The sequence below is a fragment of the Oncorhynchus tshawytscha genome, unplaced genomic scaffold (genome assembly GCF_018296145.1).
Source record: "Oncorhynchus tshawytscha isolate Ot180627B unplaced genomic scaffold, Otsh_v2.0 Un_contig_7894_pilon_pilon, whole genome shotgun sequence".
Taxonomy (NCBI): Eukaryota; Metazoa; Chordata; class Actinopteri; order Salmoniformes; family Salmonidae; genus Oncorhynchus; species Oncorhynchus tshawytscha.
Window position 1 is genome coordinate 52,501 of NW_024608583.1, and position 13,851 is coordinate 66,351.

The 13,851-nt window shown below is 45.3% G+C and overlaps 1 protein-coding gene across 5 annotated transcripts in view; it reads right to left on the bottom strand.

Annotated features, from left to right (window-relative positions):
• Nucleotides 1–7,819, bottom strand: part of LOC112242191 (ETS translocation variant 5-like) — a 15,198-nt gene extending 7,379 nt beyond the window's left edge. For 2 of the 5 annotated variants that reach the window (XM_042313387.1, XM_042313385.1), the window contains exons 1-4: nucleotides 7,662–7,819; nucleotides 3,479–3,637; nucleotides 3,148–3,283; nucleotides 2,600–2,650 (exon numbers count right to left, since the gene is read on the bottom strand). In XM_042313387.1, the coding sequence (XP_042169321.1) occupies nucleotides 2,600–2,650; nucleotides 3,148–3,283; nucleotides 3,479–3,526 (235 nt within the window). In that variant the 5' untranslated portion in view covers nucleotides 3,527–3,637; nucleotides 7,662–7,819. Of the gene's footprint in view, nucleotides 1–2,599; nucleotides 2,651–2,688; nucleotides 2,712–3,147; nucleotides 3,287–3,478; nucleotides 3,638–7,661 lie in introns of all 5 variants that reach the window. The other 3 variants (XM_042313386.1, XM_042313383.1, XM_042313384.1) reach the window with 2 other exon arrangements.
• Nucleotides 7,820–13,851: the final 6,032 nt, after the last annotated feature.

Consider the following 13,851-nt stretch of genomic DNA (forward strand, 5'->3'; position numbering starts at 1 on the left):
TTACACAGACCAGAACAGTCTGCTCCGACTTCCACCACCAGTTAGTAACTTAGGCAACCATTGTGTGTCTGTACATACAGTAGGACTTTAACTGGGTGCTGTGTTGGCATCAGAGGCTGGGTCTGTCAGAGGCTGGGTCTGTCCAGAGGCCGGGTCTGTCAGAGGCTGGGTCTGTCCAGAGGCCGGGTCTGTCCAGGTCTGGGTCCAGAGGCCGGGTCTGTCCAGAGGCCGGGTCTGTCCAGAGGCCGGGTCTGTCCAGAGGCCGGGTCTGTCCAGAGGCCGGGTCTGTCCAGAGGCCGGGTCTGTCCAGAGGCCGGGTCTGTCCAGAGGCCGGGTCTGTCCAGAGGCCGGGTCTGTCCAGAGGCCGGGTCTGTCCAGAGGCCGGGTCTGTCCAGAGGCCGGGTCTGTCCAGAGGCTGGGTCTGTCCAGAGGCTGGGTCTGTCAGAGGCTGGGTCTGTCCAGAGGCTGGGTCTGTCCAGAGGCTGGGTCTGTCCAGAGGCTGGGTCTGTCCAGAGGCTGGGTCTGTCCAGAGGCCGGGTCTGTCCAGAGGCTGGGTCTGTCAGAGACCGGGTCTGTCCAGAGGCCGGGTCTGTCCAGAGGCTGGGTCTGTCCAGAGGCCGGGTCTGTCCAGAGGCCGGGTCTGTCCAGAGGCTGGGTCTGTCCAGAGGCTGGGTCTGTCCAGGGCTGGGTCTGTCAGAGGCTGGGTCTGTCCAGAGGCCGGGTCTGTCAGAGGCCGGGTCTGTCCAGAGGCCGGGTCTGTCCAGAGGCCGGGTCTGTCCAGAGGCCGGGTCTGTCCAGAGGCTGGGTCTGTCCAGAGGCTGGGTCTGTGCCTACATCAACTCTCCATTTCCTGTTGTGCCACAGAATTCAGCTTCCGCAGCCACGGGCCAGCAGTCAAAACACATTCACGTTATGGAGTTAGGCCTCTCAGTGTCCATAGTGACCTCCATTATAAGATTACGTTTTGAACACCTAGCATCTATGAATGAAACACAGTGCAACTCTCAAGTGCGGCCAGAAGACATTTAAATCTCAGGTTTCAAATCATTTGCCATGGCAAATATCTTGCAACGTTTCTTTAAATCACTAACTGGTAGTTAATAAGAGTGTGTTCTCACTTCTCAGCCAAGTTCATTGCTAAATTAAGGAGTAAGGAGATGATGGCATAATGCCATTTGATCGCTATGGACACTGCCCCTTTGCCCAGCTGCAGAGTCCACACACACACACACACACACACACGAGAGGAGGACTGCTGAATGAAGGGTCTGTGAGACCAACTGGCAGCGTGCCAAACTAGGGAGCGTCATGCCAACCCCGTCGCCGCACACACACACTCAGACTCTTCAGCAAACACAACAATCGCCCGGCTGTGCCACGGCACAATTCACTCAGTGTGTACACACTGCATTAAACATGTCACTAGCTGCATCCGCGACAATGAAATACAACGTTACAGGGAAACAAGGCGATACCGGGCCTCTAAAAACACTCTTTCTTCCTCCACAGGATCATTCACATCTTGAAACCCAGGCCTGCAACTACACCAGGCCTACAGCTCCGTCTGGAGCCCAATCAAAGGCTTCCATTCAAACCTCATGCATATATTATTCTAGACAGAGAAAGGAGATGAGTATAAAGCAAACAGCATGAGGGTTCTGTGGGCTTGGATTGGAACGTAGCCCATCCTAGCAGCCAAGAGCTGTGGTTAGTAGGTTGGGACTCCATGGAAGGCCATCCCAGGCTGCTATGGTGCACCTGGGTCATGTTAAGTGAGGCCCACCGTAGCAAAACTCTAATGCAACAGAAAATCTCCCCGTTTCAAACCGTTCTCTCTTTATTTCCTCTGATGTTAATGTGGTGGATTTGGGCAGAGATCAGAGAATAGGATTGTTCTCATCCGGGTTGACGATCAAAGAGGAGATCTGAGGGATTTCTGGTATAAAACCACAAGATTCTTGATTTTCACCAAGTGAGTAACGTCTTATTCTGAGGTAGCCCTATTATTCCTGCGCCTTTGTTGGAACACAAATCCCTACAATCCAATAATCAAATCAAATTGTATTTGTCACATGCGCCGAATACAACAGCTGTAGACCTTACAGTGAAATGCTTATTAACAAGTCCTTAACCAACAATGCAGTTTTTGTTTTAAATACAGGTTTTTTTTAAGTAACAAAAAGGCATGGTGTGCATTAAGGACACTGATTGGCAACAGGGCAGAAGTAGGTCCACTGCAGGGTGAGTGGAGGTTGGTTAAATCAGGGCTCAATGACATCAATGGATTTCTGCTTTCGAAGAGGCAAATCTGTCGATAATGTTAGCCCTCAGTCTACATAGGCAACCCGAAAGCCCCAACCACATACCCATAAAAACACACTCACTGACTAGTGACGCACTGAGTTAATATGCCAACTGGATAAGACTGGTATTGGAAAACCAGTACATCTCCTTGTTGTGCTTGTATGTTGTGTCAAAGACCATATCTGGGTATTAAAGCATAAATTAGGAAATGCGCAACTATGCAGGAGCAGACGCTGTTGATTCCCCTTTGTAACACACATACACGTACGGAAATATTTCATTGGTTGGTACTTACGGTTATCCGACTGGAAATCTGGGACAAACTGTTCGTCATCAGGCACCTGAGCTGAAAGAGGGGACAGAGAGAGTTAAATGACTAACAAACTGTTCGTCATCAGGCACCTGAGCTGAAAGAGGGGACAGAGAGAGTTAAACGACTAACTTATTGAAGGCATGCCACGTGGCTGAGTCACTTTAATATGCTTCATAGAACAAATATAATGCACTTGATACAGTACAGTCAAAAATACAGTAAATATTTATGATACAGTACAGTCAAAAATACAGTAAATATTTATGATACAGTACAGTCAAAAATACAGTAAATATTTATGATACAGTACAGTCAAAAATACAGTAATATTTATGATGCAGTACAGTCAAAAATACAGTAAATATTTATGATACACTTGTTAAAAAGAGGAATTGGTATAAAGTTCTAAATAACAACCTATTTTCCAGTTTTTCCTGATTCAATAGCCTCGGGTAAACCACTGATGTTACTAAAAACAATGAGTATGATGCAAGATTGAAAACCTTCTGAAATACAAGAGCAGAACTCACCTTCTGCAATCCATGTCTCTTGAAGTTGCATGAGGTCCTGAAAGAGATCTTCTGTGTCCTGGGCGAGCTCAGTGTCAACAAACTTTCTCTTCCGGTCGTTAAATGGCGTGTTCGCTGGTTCTTCCACGTGACAATTCTGCTAGTACAATGTTTAAAACACCTACAGCATTAGTGATTGCGTTGGTGTGAACAAATCCCTAAGCATCCATGTATGCTAAAAAGTCATTGTTATCTTAATCCACTATGAAAAGTTTCAGATTAGTGCTTTGATCAAAATCCTATGTTGAAAAACTATCAGAGAAAACATCCAGAGAGTCATCCAAACACTCACCCTGGAGGGGGCCATGAAAGGGACTTGCTGGTCATAAAATCCATCCATGTTGCCTGAATATCTTCACGCCCTCGGGACTGAAGTTGGTGTTGGAGGGGTGGAGGGGGAGGAGGGGCTGACGGTAGCAGCAGGAGACGCTCGTTCGTCTGTCTGTTCTTTCTGTGGAGAGCAGAGAAAAGTGTGCCCCCTGGTCAGTAGCTTATACCCAAATCACCTGTCATATAACGTCAACACAGACATAGGATGTTTCCCAAATGACAACCTAACCTATTCCCTGTATAGTGCACTATATCCTATGGGCCTTGGTCTAAAGTAGTGCACTATGCCCTATGGGTTCTGGTCTAAAGTAGTGCACTATGGGTCCTGATCTAAAGTAGTGCACTATGCCCTATGGGCCCTGGTCTAAAGTAGTGTACTATGTCCTATGGGCCCCGGTCTAAAGTAGTACACTATGGGTCCTGATCTAAAGTAGTGCACTATGCCCTATGGGCCCTGGTCTAAAGTAGTGTACTATGTCCTATGGGTCCTGGTTTAAAGTAGTGTCCTATGGGACCTGGTTTAAAGTAGTGTCCTATGGGTCCGGGTTTAAAGTAGTGCCCTATTCCCTATGGGACCTGGTTTAAAGTAGTGCGCTATGTTCTATGGGTCCTGGTTTAAAGTAGTGCACTATGTTCTATGGGTCCTGGTTTAAAGTAGTTCCCTATGGGTCCTGGTTTAAAGTAGTTCCCTATGGGTCCTGGTTTAAAGTAGTGTATCGGTCCTGGTTTTCCACTATGGGTCCTGGTTTAAAGTAGTTCCCTATGGGTCCTGGTTTAAAGTAGTTATGGGTCCTGGTTTAAAGTAGTGCACTATTCCCTATGGGTCCTGGTTTAAAGTAGTTCCCTATGGGTCCTGGTTTAAAGTAGTGCCCTATTCCCTATGGGTCCTGGTTTAAAGTAGTGCCCTATTCCCTATGGGTCCTGGTTTAAAGTAGTTCCCTATGGGTCCTGGTTTAAAGTAGTGCACTATGGGTCCTGGTTTAAAGTAGTTCCCTATGGGTCCTGGTTTAAAGTAGTGCCCTATGGGTCCTGGTTTAAAGTAGTTCCCTATGGGTCCTGGTTTAAAGTAGTTCCCTATGGGTCCTGGTTTAAAGTAGTGCCCTATTCCCTATGGGTCCTGTTTAAAGTATTCCCTATGGGTCCTGGTTTAAAGTTCCCTATGGGTCCTGGTTTAAAGTAGTGCCCTATTCCCTATGGGTCCTGGTTTAAAGTAGTTCCCTATGGGTCCTGGTTTAAAGTAGTTCCCTATGGGTCCTGGTTTAAAGTAGTGCCCTATGGGTCCTGGTTTAGTAGTCCCTATGGGTCCTGGTTTAAAGTAGTTCCCTATGGGTCCTGGTTTAAAGTAGTTCCCTATGGGTCCTGGTTTAAAGTAGTGGGTCCCTAAAGTAGTTCCCTATGGGTCCTGGTTTAAAGTAGTGCCCTATGGGTCCTGGTTTAAAGTAGTGCACTATTCCCCTATGGGTCCTGGTTTAAAGTAGTGTTCCCTATGGGTCCTGGTTTAAAGTAGTGGGTCCTGGTCTAAAGTAGTTCCCTATGGGTCCTGGTTTAAAGTAGTGCTATGGGTCCTGGTCTATGGGTCCTGGTCTAAAGTAGTGCACTATGGGTCCTGGTCTAAAGTAGTGCACTATGGGTCCTGGTTCTAAAGTAGTGCACTATGGGTCCTGGTTTAAAGTAGTTCTAAAGTAGTGCACTATGGGTCCTGGTTTAAAGTAGTGCACTATGGGTCCTGGTCTAAAGTAGTGCACTATGGGTCCTGGTTTAAAGTAGTGCACTATGGGTCCTGGTTTAAAGTAGTTCCACTATGGGTCCTGGTTTAAAGTAGTGCACTATGGGTCCTGGTCTAAAGTAGTGCACTATGGGTCCTGGTCTAAAGGTCCTGGGTCCTTTAAAGTAGTCCTGGTCCACTATGGGTCCTGGTTTAAAGTAGCACTATGGGTCCTGGTCCACTATGGGTCCTGGTTTAAAAAGTATGGGTGTCTAAAGTAGTGCACTATGGGTCCTGGTCTAAAGTAGTGCACTATGGGTCCTGGTTTAAAGTAGGTCCTGGGTCCTGGTCCTTCTAAAGTAGTGCACTATGGGTCCTGGTCTAAAGTAGTGCACTATGGGTCCTGGTCTAAAGTAGTGCACTATGGGTCCTGGTCTAAAGTAGTGCACTATGGGTCCTGGTCCTAAAGTAGTGCACTATGGGTCCTGGTCTAAAGTAGTGCACTATGGGTCCTGGTCTAAAGTAGTGCACTATGGGTCCTGGTCTAAAAGTGCACTAGTCCTGGTCCACTATGGGTCCTGGGGTCCTGGTTCTAAAGTAGTGCACTATGGGTCCTGGTTTAAAGTAGTGCCCTATGGGTCCTGGTTTAAATGGGTCCTGGTCTAAAGTAGTGCACTATGGGTCCTGGTCTAAAGTAGTGCACTATGGGTCCTGGTCTAAAGTAGTGCACCTGGTCTAAAGGTGCACTATGGGTCCTGGTCTAAAGTAGTGCACTATGGGTCCTGGTCTAGTGCACTATGGGTCCTGGTCTAAAGTAGTGCACTACTGCACTATGGGTCCTGGTCTAAAGTAGTGCACTATGGGTCCTGGTCTAAAGTAGTGCACTATGGGTCCTGGTCTAAAGTAGTGCACTATGGGTCCTGGTCTAAAGTAGTGCACTATGGGTCCTGGTCTAAAGTAGTGCACTATGGGTCCTGGTCTAAAGTAGTGCACTATGGGTCCTGGTCTAAAGTAGTGCACTATGGGTCCTGGTCTAAAGTAGTGCACTATGTGTCCTGGTCTAAAGTAGTGCACTATGGGTCCTGGGTCCTGGTCTAAAGTAGTGCACTATGGGTCCTGGTCTAAAGTAGTGCACTATGGGTCCTGGTCTAAAGTAGTGCACTATGGGTCCTGGTCTAAAGTAGTGCACTATGGGTCCTGGTCTAAAGTAGTGCACTATGGGTCCTGGTCTAAAGTAGTGCACTATGGGTCCTGGTCTAAAGTAGTGCACTATGGGTCCTGGTCTAAAGTAGTGCACTATGGGTCCTGTAGTGCACTATGGGTCCTGGTCTTAAAGTAGTGCACTAGTGCACTATGGGTCCTGGTCTAAAGTAGTGCACTATGGGTCCTGGTCTAAAGTAGTGCACTATGGGTCCTGGTCTAAAGTAGTGCACTATGGGTCCTGGTCTAAAGTAGTGCACTATGTTTCCTGGTCTAAAGTAGTCACTAGGGCATAGTGCCAGCCTGCCTTCAGGATAAGACAGTTGTTCCTTTCCTCTGTCTTGGGTGTTTGTTTTGTGTTGTTTGTTTGCGTAATCCTCCCTGCATCGTAGTGCTGGCGGGCTGTACACTATGCCAGTGAGCATGTACTCAATACGCTGGGGACTAAGTTCTTACATAAGCAAGGCAGCAAGGCAGCAAGGCACAGTAAGCTATTTGGAGATGAGACTGTTGACATTACAATAAGTAGAAGGACTAGGAGGGAGCTGTTTTGAATAAGTGTTCAAAAATAGGATGCAAATCAGGGTATTGAGTTAAGTAGTCCTTGATATCTAAACATTGGATAAACTATCTTCATAATGGAACATATAAAACGTATACATGCAATAATCTGAATAAAACATTTAGAGATCAAATTTCAGCATTATTTGACAAGTATTGGATAAAGTTATTTATTCAGGGCAGCAGAGGGTTAATCTCAGCAAAGAAAATCTGAGCCAGTTCAAGAAGTAGCTAAACTCCCCCCCAGACCCCCCTCTACCGTTTCCTATTCCCCCTCTCATGGCCCCAGCTTGTTTTTCTCAATGAAGTGAAATTTGATCCCTGAGCTAAGGGGGGGGGTCGAACCTTCCATTCATAAATGTTAGAACCGTCTATGAAGATGCTGCATGCGCCGTAGCAAGTCAAAATACTGCAACATAAACATTCTCACGTCAAAGTACTGTAAAAACATTTGACTACAAATAAGAAAATGGTTCCCAAATTAAGATACATATAAAATGGCGTTCACATTTCTACCCCCCCTCACCAGACAGCTAGAAAATGCTTGGCAGAGAGCTCGCATTCTACGGATACTACTCGGTCAAAGTAAATGCATTATTACAGGCGCTAGAAATAAACTAACGCAAACACCTTATACGCATCTTTTTTGTTGCGGTTGATAGTTTGATGTTAAACTCACATTTGCGAAGATTTAATTCCTTTGCAATGTTGAAAATAAGTTCTGTTTCACTCCACGCTGTTGCAAACGTTCTTTCAGGGTTGTCGTCTATGCTCTTCTCACACAAAGCTTGACTGTGGATTTCTGAATGGAATCGTCTGGTTTTCCCTGAAGCCAAAATAGAGGACTCCATAATACACGCCAATTGGTTATTACACAATGCCATTCAAGTGACTGACCAATTGACGTTCAGAGAGCTCTTTGGACCCCAGTGACCAATGGTAAGCGAGCTTGTCTTGTTTTTATGAATGACTGCTTTTCATTCACGTCTGACGGCCAGACACCGGGTGGAAACGAAAAATGTACAGTAGAAACAGATACTGACATCTTGAAACTTATAACTCGAGTACATTCATACAACAACCAGATACAATGTTTTGCTACAAAGTTGTTACATAGTTATTATAGCATCTTGCTACATTGCTATTACAAAATCTTGCTACATATTTTCCATTTTCAGTTTACAAAATCTGCCTTGTGTAGGAAAACAGCAGGATATGCAGTTTCCATTTCCACATGTTTTTTAGTTTTTTCTTCTGGCATTGATTAACTGCTTGGAGTTGGGTACGTTGTTGTGATGTTCTCAGGACAGAGCTGGCTGTAGGGAGTCTGGACACAAGTCATCACACAAACACACACGCATGTACTGTATGTATGCACACACAGACAGACACACATGCACGCTACATGCACGCAAGCTCACACACACGCACGCATACACGCCACACACACACTATTCTGCCCAGGGTTGAACTGCAGTCAGATAAGAAAAGGCTAAAATTGTTACAGTCGATGAAATGCCAAACATGATCTGACTTGCAGGGTAATTATAGCTCCCATAATGACCTCATACTACCTTGTTATGGTGATACAGAGGAATGCTCCATTGTCTGCACAGACTCTATCGTATTAAAGAGATGGAACTATGGTATTACAGAGATATACACTGAGTATACCAAACATTAGGAAACACCTTCCTTTAAAAAAAATGTTTTACCCCTTTTTCTCCCCAATTTCGTGGTATCCAATTGTTTAGTAGCTACTATCTTGTCTCATCGCTACAACTCCCGTACGGGCTCGGGAGAGACCTAATATTGAGTTGAACACAGGAGAAACTTCTGAGCGTGAAAAACCCAGTAGTGTTGCAGTTCTTGGCACAAACAGATGAACCTGGCTCCTACAGTGCATTCGGAAAGTATTAAGCCCCTTGACTTTTTCCACATTTTGTTACATTACAGCCTTATTCTAAAATTGATTAAATCATTTTAAGTACATTTTTACACATAATAATTCTACTACTCCATAATGACAAAGCGAAAACAGGTTTTTAGAATTTTTTGCTAATTTATAAAAAAAATGCTAAACTGAAATACCTTATTTAAATAAGCATTCACACACCTGTCTATATAAGGTCCCACAGTTGACAGTGCATGTCAGATCAAAAACCAAGCCATGAGGTCGAACGAATTGTCCGTAGAGCTCCGAGACAGGATTGTGTCGAGGCACAAATCTGGGGAAGGGTACCAAAACATTTACACAGCATTGAAGGTCCCCAAGAACACAGTCGCCTCCATCATTCTTAAATGGAAGAAGTTTGGAACCACCTAGACTCTTCCTAGAGCTGGCCGCCCAGCCAAATTGAGCAATCGGTGGAGAAGGGCCTTGGTCAGGGAGGTGACCAAGGCCCGATGGTCACTCCGACAGAGCTCCAGAGTTCCTCTGTGAAGATGGGAGAACCTTCCAGAAGGACAACCATCTCTGCAGCACTCCACCAATCAGACCTTTATGGTAGAGTGGCCAGACAGAAGCCACTCCTCAGTAAAAAGCATATGATTTGCCAAAGACACCTAAAGGACTCAGATTATGAGAAACAAGATTATCTGGTCTAATGAAACCAAGATTGAACTCTTTGGCCTGAATGCCAAGCTTCATGTCTGGCACTATCCCTACAGTGAAGCACGGTGTGGCAGCATCGTGCTGTGGGGGTGTTTTTCAGTGGAAGCACACAGCTAAGACAACGCAAGAGTGGCTTTGGGACAAGTCTCTGAATGTCCTTGAGTGGCCCAGCCAGAGCCCGGACTTGAACCCGATACAGCATCTCTGGAGAGACCTGAAAATAGCTGTGCAGCAACACTCCCCATCCAACCTGACAGAGCTTGAGAAGATCTGCAGAGAAGAATGGGAGAAACTCCCCAAATATAGTAGGTGTGCCAACCTTGCAGCATCATACCCAAGAAGACTCAAGGCTGTAATCGCTGCCAAAGGTGCTTCAACAAAATACTGAGTAAAGTGTAAAATGTAAAATGTAAAAAAGTCAAATGTGATATTTCAGTTTTTTATTTAAAATAAATGAGCAGAAATGTCTAAAAAATATTTTTGCTTTGTCATTATGGGGGTATTGTGTGTAGGTCGATGAGGGCAAAAATATTTAATCCATTTTTAGAATAAGGCTGTAACGTAATAAAATGTTGAAAAAGTCAAAGGGTCTGAATACTTTCCGAGTGCACTGCACTACCATACCCCGTTCAAAGGCACTTAAATATTTTGTCTTGCCCATTCACCCCTCTGAATGGCACATAAACAATCCATGTCTCAATTGTCTCAAGGCTTAAACATCCTTCTTTTACCCTTCATCTACACTGATTGAAGTGGATTTAACAAGTGACATCAATAAGGGATCATAGCTTTCACCTGGATTCACCTGGTCAGCCTGTGTCATGGAAAGAGCAGGTGTCCTTAAGGTTTTGTACAGTCAGTGTAACTCTACGGTGTAACACATCCTATCTTTCACATTGGTTCTATTCCCCTGGGACTTGTATTGGCTGTTTATATATGGGCATGTCTATTTTAATGTATTTTATGGTTGTGGATGTTTCATACTTTACACTTTATGAAGGAATTGCAAACAGGACAGGTATCTAAAAATGAATTTGATCGATGAAAGTGTTAGCCAGTGGAGGCTGCTGAGAGGAGGACGGCTCATAATAATGTCTGGAACGGAGCGAATGGAATGGTATCAAGCACATAGAAACCATGTGTTTGATGTATTTCATACCATTCCACTGATTCCACTCCAGTCATTACTACGAGCCCATCCTCCCCAATTAAGGTGCCACCAACCTCCTGTGGTGTTATTCACTTGCTTGGAAAGCCAAGGCCTTATTGACCAATCACCACACTTTACACTGTCATTATTGACAAATCACCACATTTTACCTTGTCATTATTGACCAATCACCACAATTTACACTGTCGTTGTTAACCAATGACAACAATTTACACTCTCGTTGTTGACCAATCACCACGCTAGGAGCATTGCAGTTCCCTTTGTGTTGGCTTTCTCCATGCTCACCCCTTCCATAATACATTGTCTCCCTGTTCCATCTCTGCTGTGTGGATTGCAGTAGGACTGGATCAGAGGCCTGGTGTTAGTGGTGTCTCTCTGTTCGTAGGACTGGATCAGAGGCCTGGTGTTAGTGGTGTCTCTGTTCATAGGACTGGATCAGAGGCCTGGTGTTAGTGGTGTCTCTCTGTTCATAGGACTGGATCAGAGGCCTGGTGTTAGTGGTGTCTCTCTGTTCGTAGGACTGGATCAGAGGCCTGGTGTTAGTGGTGTCTCTCTGTTCGTAGGACTGGATCAGAGGCCTGGTGTTAGTGGTGTCTCTGTTCATAGGACTGGATCAGAGGCCTGGTGTTAGTGGTGTCTCTCTGTTCATAGGACTGGATCAGAGGCCTGGTGTTAGTGGTGTCTCTCTGTTCATAGGACTGGATCAGAGGCCTGGTGTTAGTGGTGTCTCTCTGTTCATAGGACTGGATCAGAGGCCTGGTGTTAGTGGTGTCTCTCTGTTCGTAGGACTGGATCAGAGGCCTGGTGTTAGTGGTGTCTCTGCACATCTATTATTCACACCAGGGACGTTATTCAGTAGTACACACCCTAGCAAAATGTATTGCAACGGAAAACAAAATTAGTTGGACAAGTCCAGGTAGTCACTCCCTGTTTCAGTCAGGTTTCTTCCTTTTAGTGCCTAATGAACACGACCCAGGTTTTCAAAGGGTCTTTCCACCACCCTGTGCGGTCTATCTTTGGAGTATTTGTACCCAACCCACTGGCCTACTGACCCCTTCTCACCCTACGTTGGTACCCTTGGTACAGGTATGCACCAACACCAGCCCAGAGTGCACATTCACAAGACCCCCAAATTCACACAGTCCTGTGATCGAATACAGCTCCCTTTGTCCTCATTGGCTGTGTTCCCAGATCCCCCTCCAGGTCTCCTAGCCTCCTCCCTCTGAAGCCTGCAGACATCTGTACAGGTTGCGTCTGAAATGGCACCCTATTCCTTACGTAGTGCACTACTTTTGATCAGAGCCCTGTCAAAGTAGTGCACTACATAGGGAATAGGGTACCATTTGGCACACGCACACAGTTTGGTAACAGTTCTCGTGGCTCTTTGATAGTATTTACCATGCAGTATCATGACTGTATGCTTCAAAGACTCTTCATCTCTCCCCCCTCCCGTCTCCCACATTTCAAGCAGTATGTCTGTCCAGCTAGGAGCAGCAGATTCCTCTCTAATTCCCCTTTGAACTAATTCTAGTTCATTACCCTTCCCATTGTTCCTAAGCAGAGGGATCTAGACCATGAAGCTCACTGCTCTCTCACCCACCATTATCATAGCTCACCTCTCTCACCCACCATTATCATAGCTCACCTCTCTCACCCACCATTATCATAGCTCACTGCTCTCTCACCCACCATTATCATAGCTCACTGCTCTCTCACCCACCATTATCATAGCTCACCTCTCTCACCCACCATTATCATAGCTCACCTCTCTCACCCACCATTATCATAGCTCACCTCACCCACCTCTAGGTCACTCTCTCACCCACCTAGGTCACCTCTCTCACCCACCATTATCATAGCTCACCTCATTATCTCGCCCACCATTATCATAGCTCACCTCTCTCACCCACCATTATCATAGCCCACCTCTCTCACCCACCATTATCATAGGTCACCTCTCTCACCCACCATTATCATAGCTCACCGCTCTCTCACCCACCATTATCATAGCCCACCTCTCTCACCCACCATTATCATAGGTCACCTCTCTCACCCACCATTATCATAGCCCACCTCTCTCACCCACCATTATCATAGCTCTCTCACCCACCATTATCATAGCCCACCTCTCTCACCCACCATCATCATAGCCCACCTCTCTCACCCACCATTATCATAGCCCACCTCTCTCACCCACCATCATCATAGCCCACCTCTCTCACCCACCATTATCATAAGTCACCTCTCTCACCCACCATTATCATAGCCCACCTCTCTCACCCACCATTATCATAGCGCACCTCTCTCACCCACCATCATCATAGTGCCTATAGCGCAATGCCTCTCTTTCTGTCTCTCTGAACTACTAGGCTATGTGGTGGGATTATGCTGCCACTTCATGTAGGGTGAAGTACAGTATATTAATGTTATTGGTTATGTATGCCCTATAACTCCTGGTTAAAACGTGAGGAAATTGACTGCTCACTACTGTACTGCAGTGGTTCCCAAACTGTGCCCCCCCCAAACAAAAAAAAGAAATATATTTATTATTATATATACATTATTATTTTTTAGAGGAACTCAGTCCGGCATTAAACTTACTCTTGAAAGTTGTAATAGTAGAATGCACAAGGTGTCATTTCTATATTAGATATTGCATCATCAGTTCCTCTTGTCCTGTCAGTCATTGCAGACCTTAGAGAGATATTTATAACTTGTCAGAAATGTCCAGATCAACTAGCCCATGTCAGATAATGTTTTTTTATTTAGGTTTATTAGCCCATAGATATTGTTGTATTTTTTTTGCCACTTAAATATCACATGAATACACATTAAACATGGCAAAATGTATAGAATTGCAACAAAAAAATTGCTTTAAAACTGCAATGCTTTCTTCACACCCCATGACAAAATGTGTAGAATTGCAGGAAATGAGCTTTAAACCTGCAACATTCTCTCCACCAACAAGAAGGGTGTGAACAGTTGATGTCATGAACAGTGCTTGTGCCCATGGAAATATATGTGGTGTGAGATGTTCCCCAATGCTGGCAGGGGGGCCCTGCTGTACTGCACAGTATCACTAGT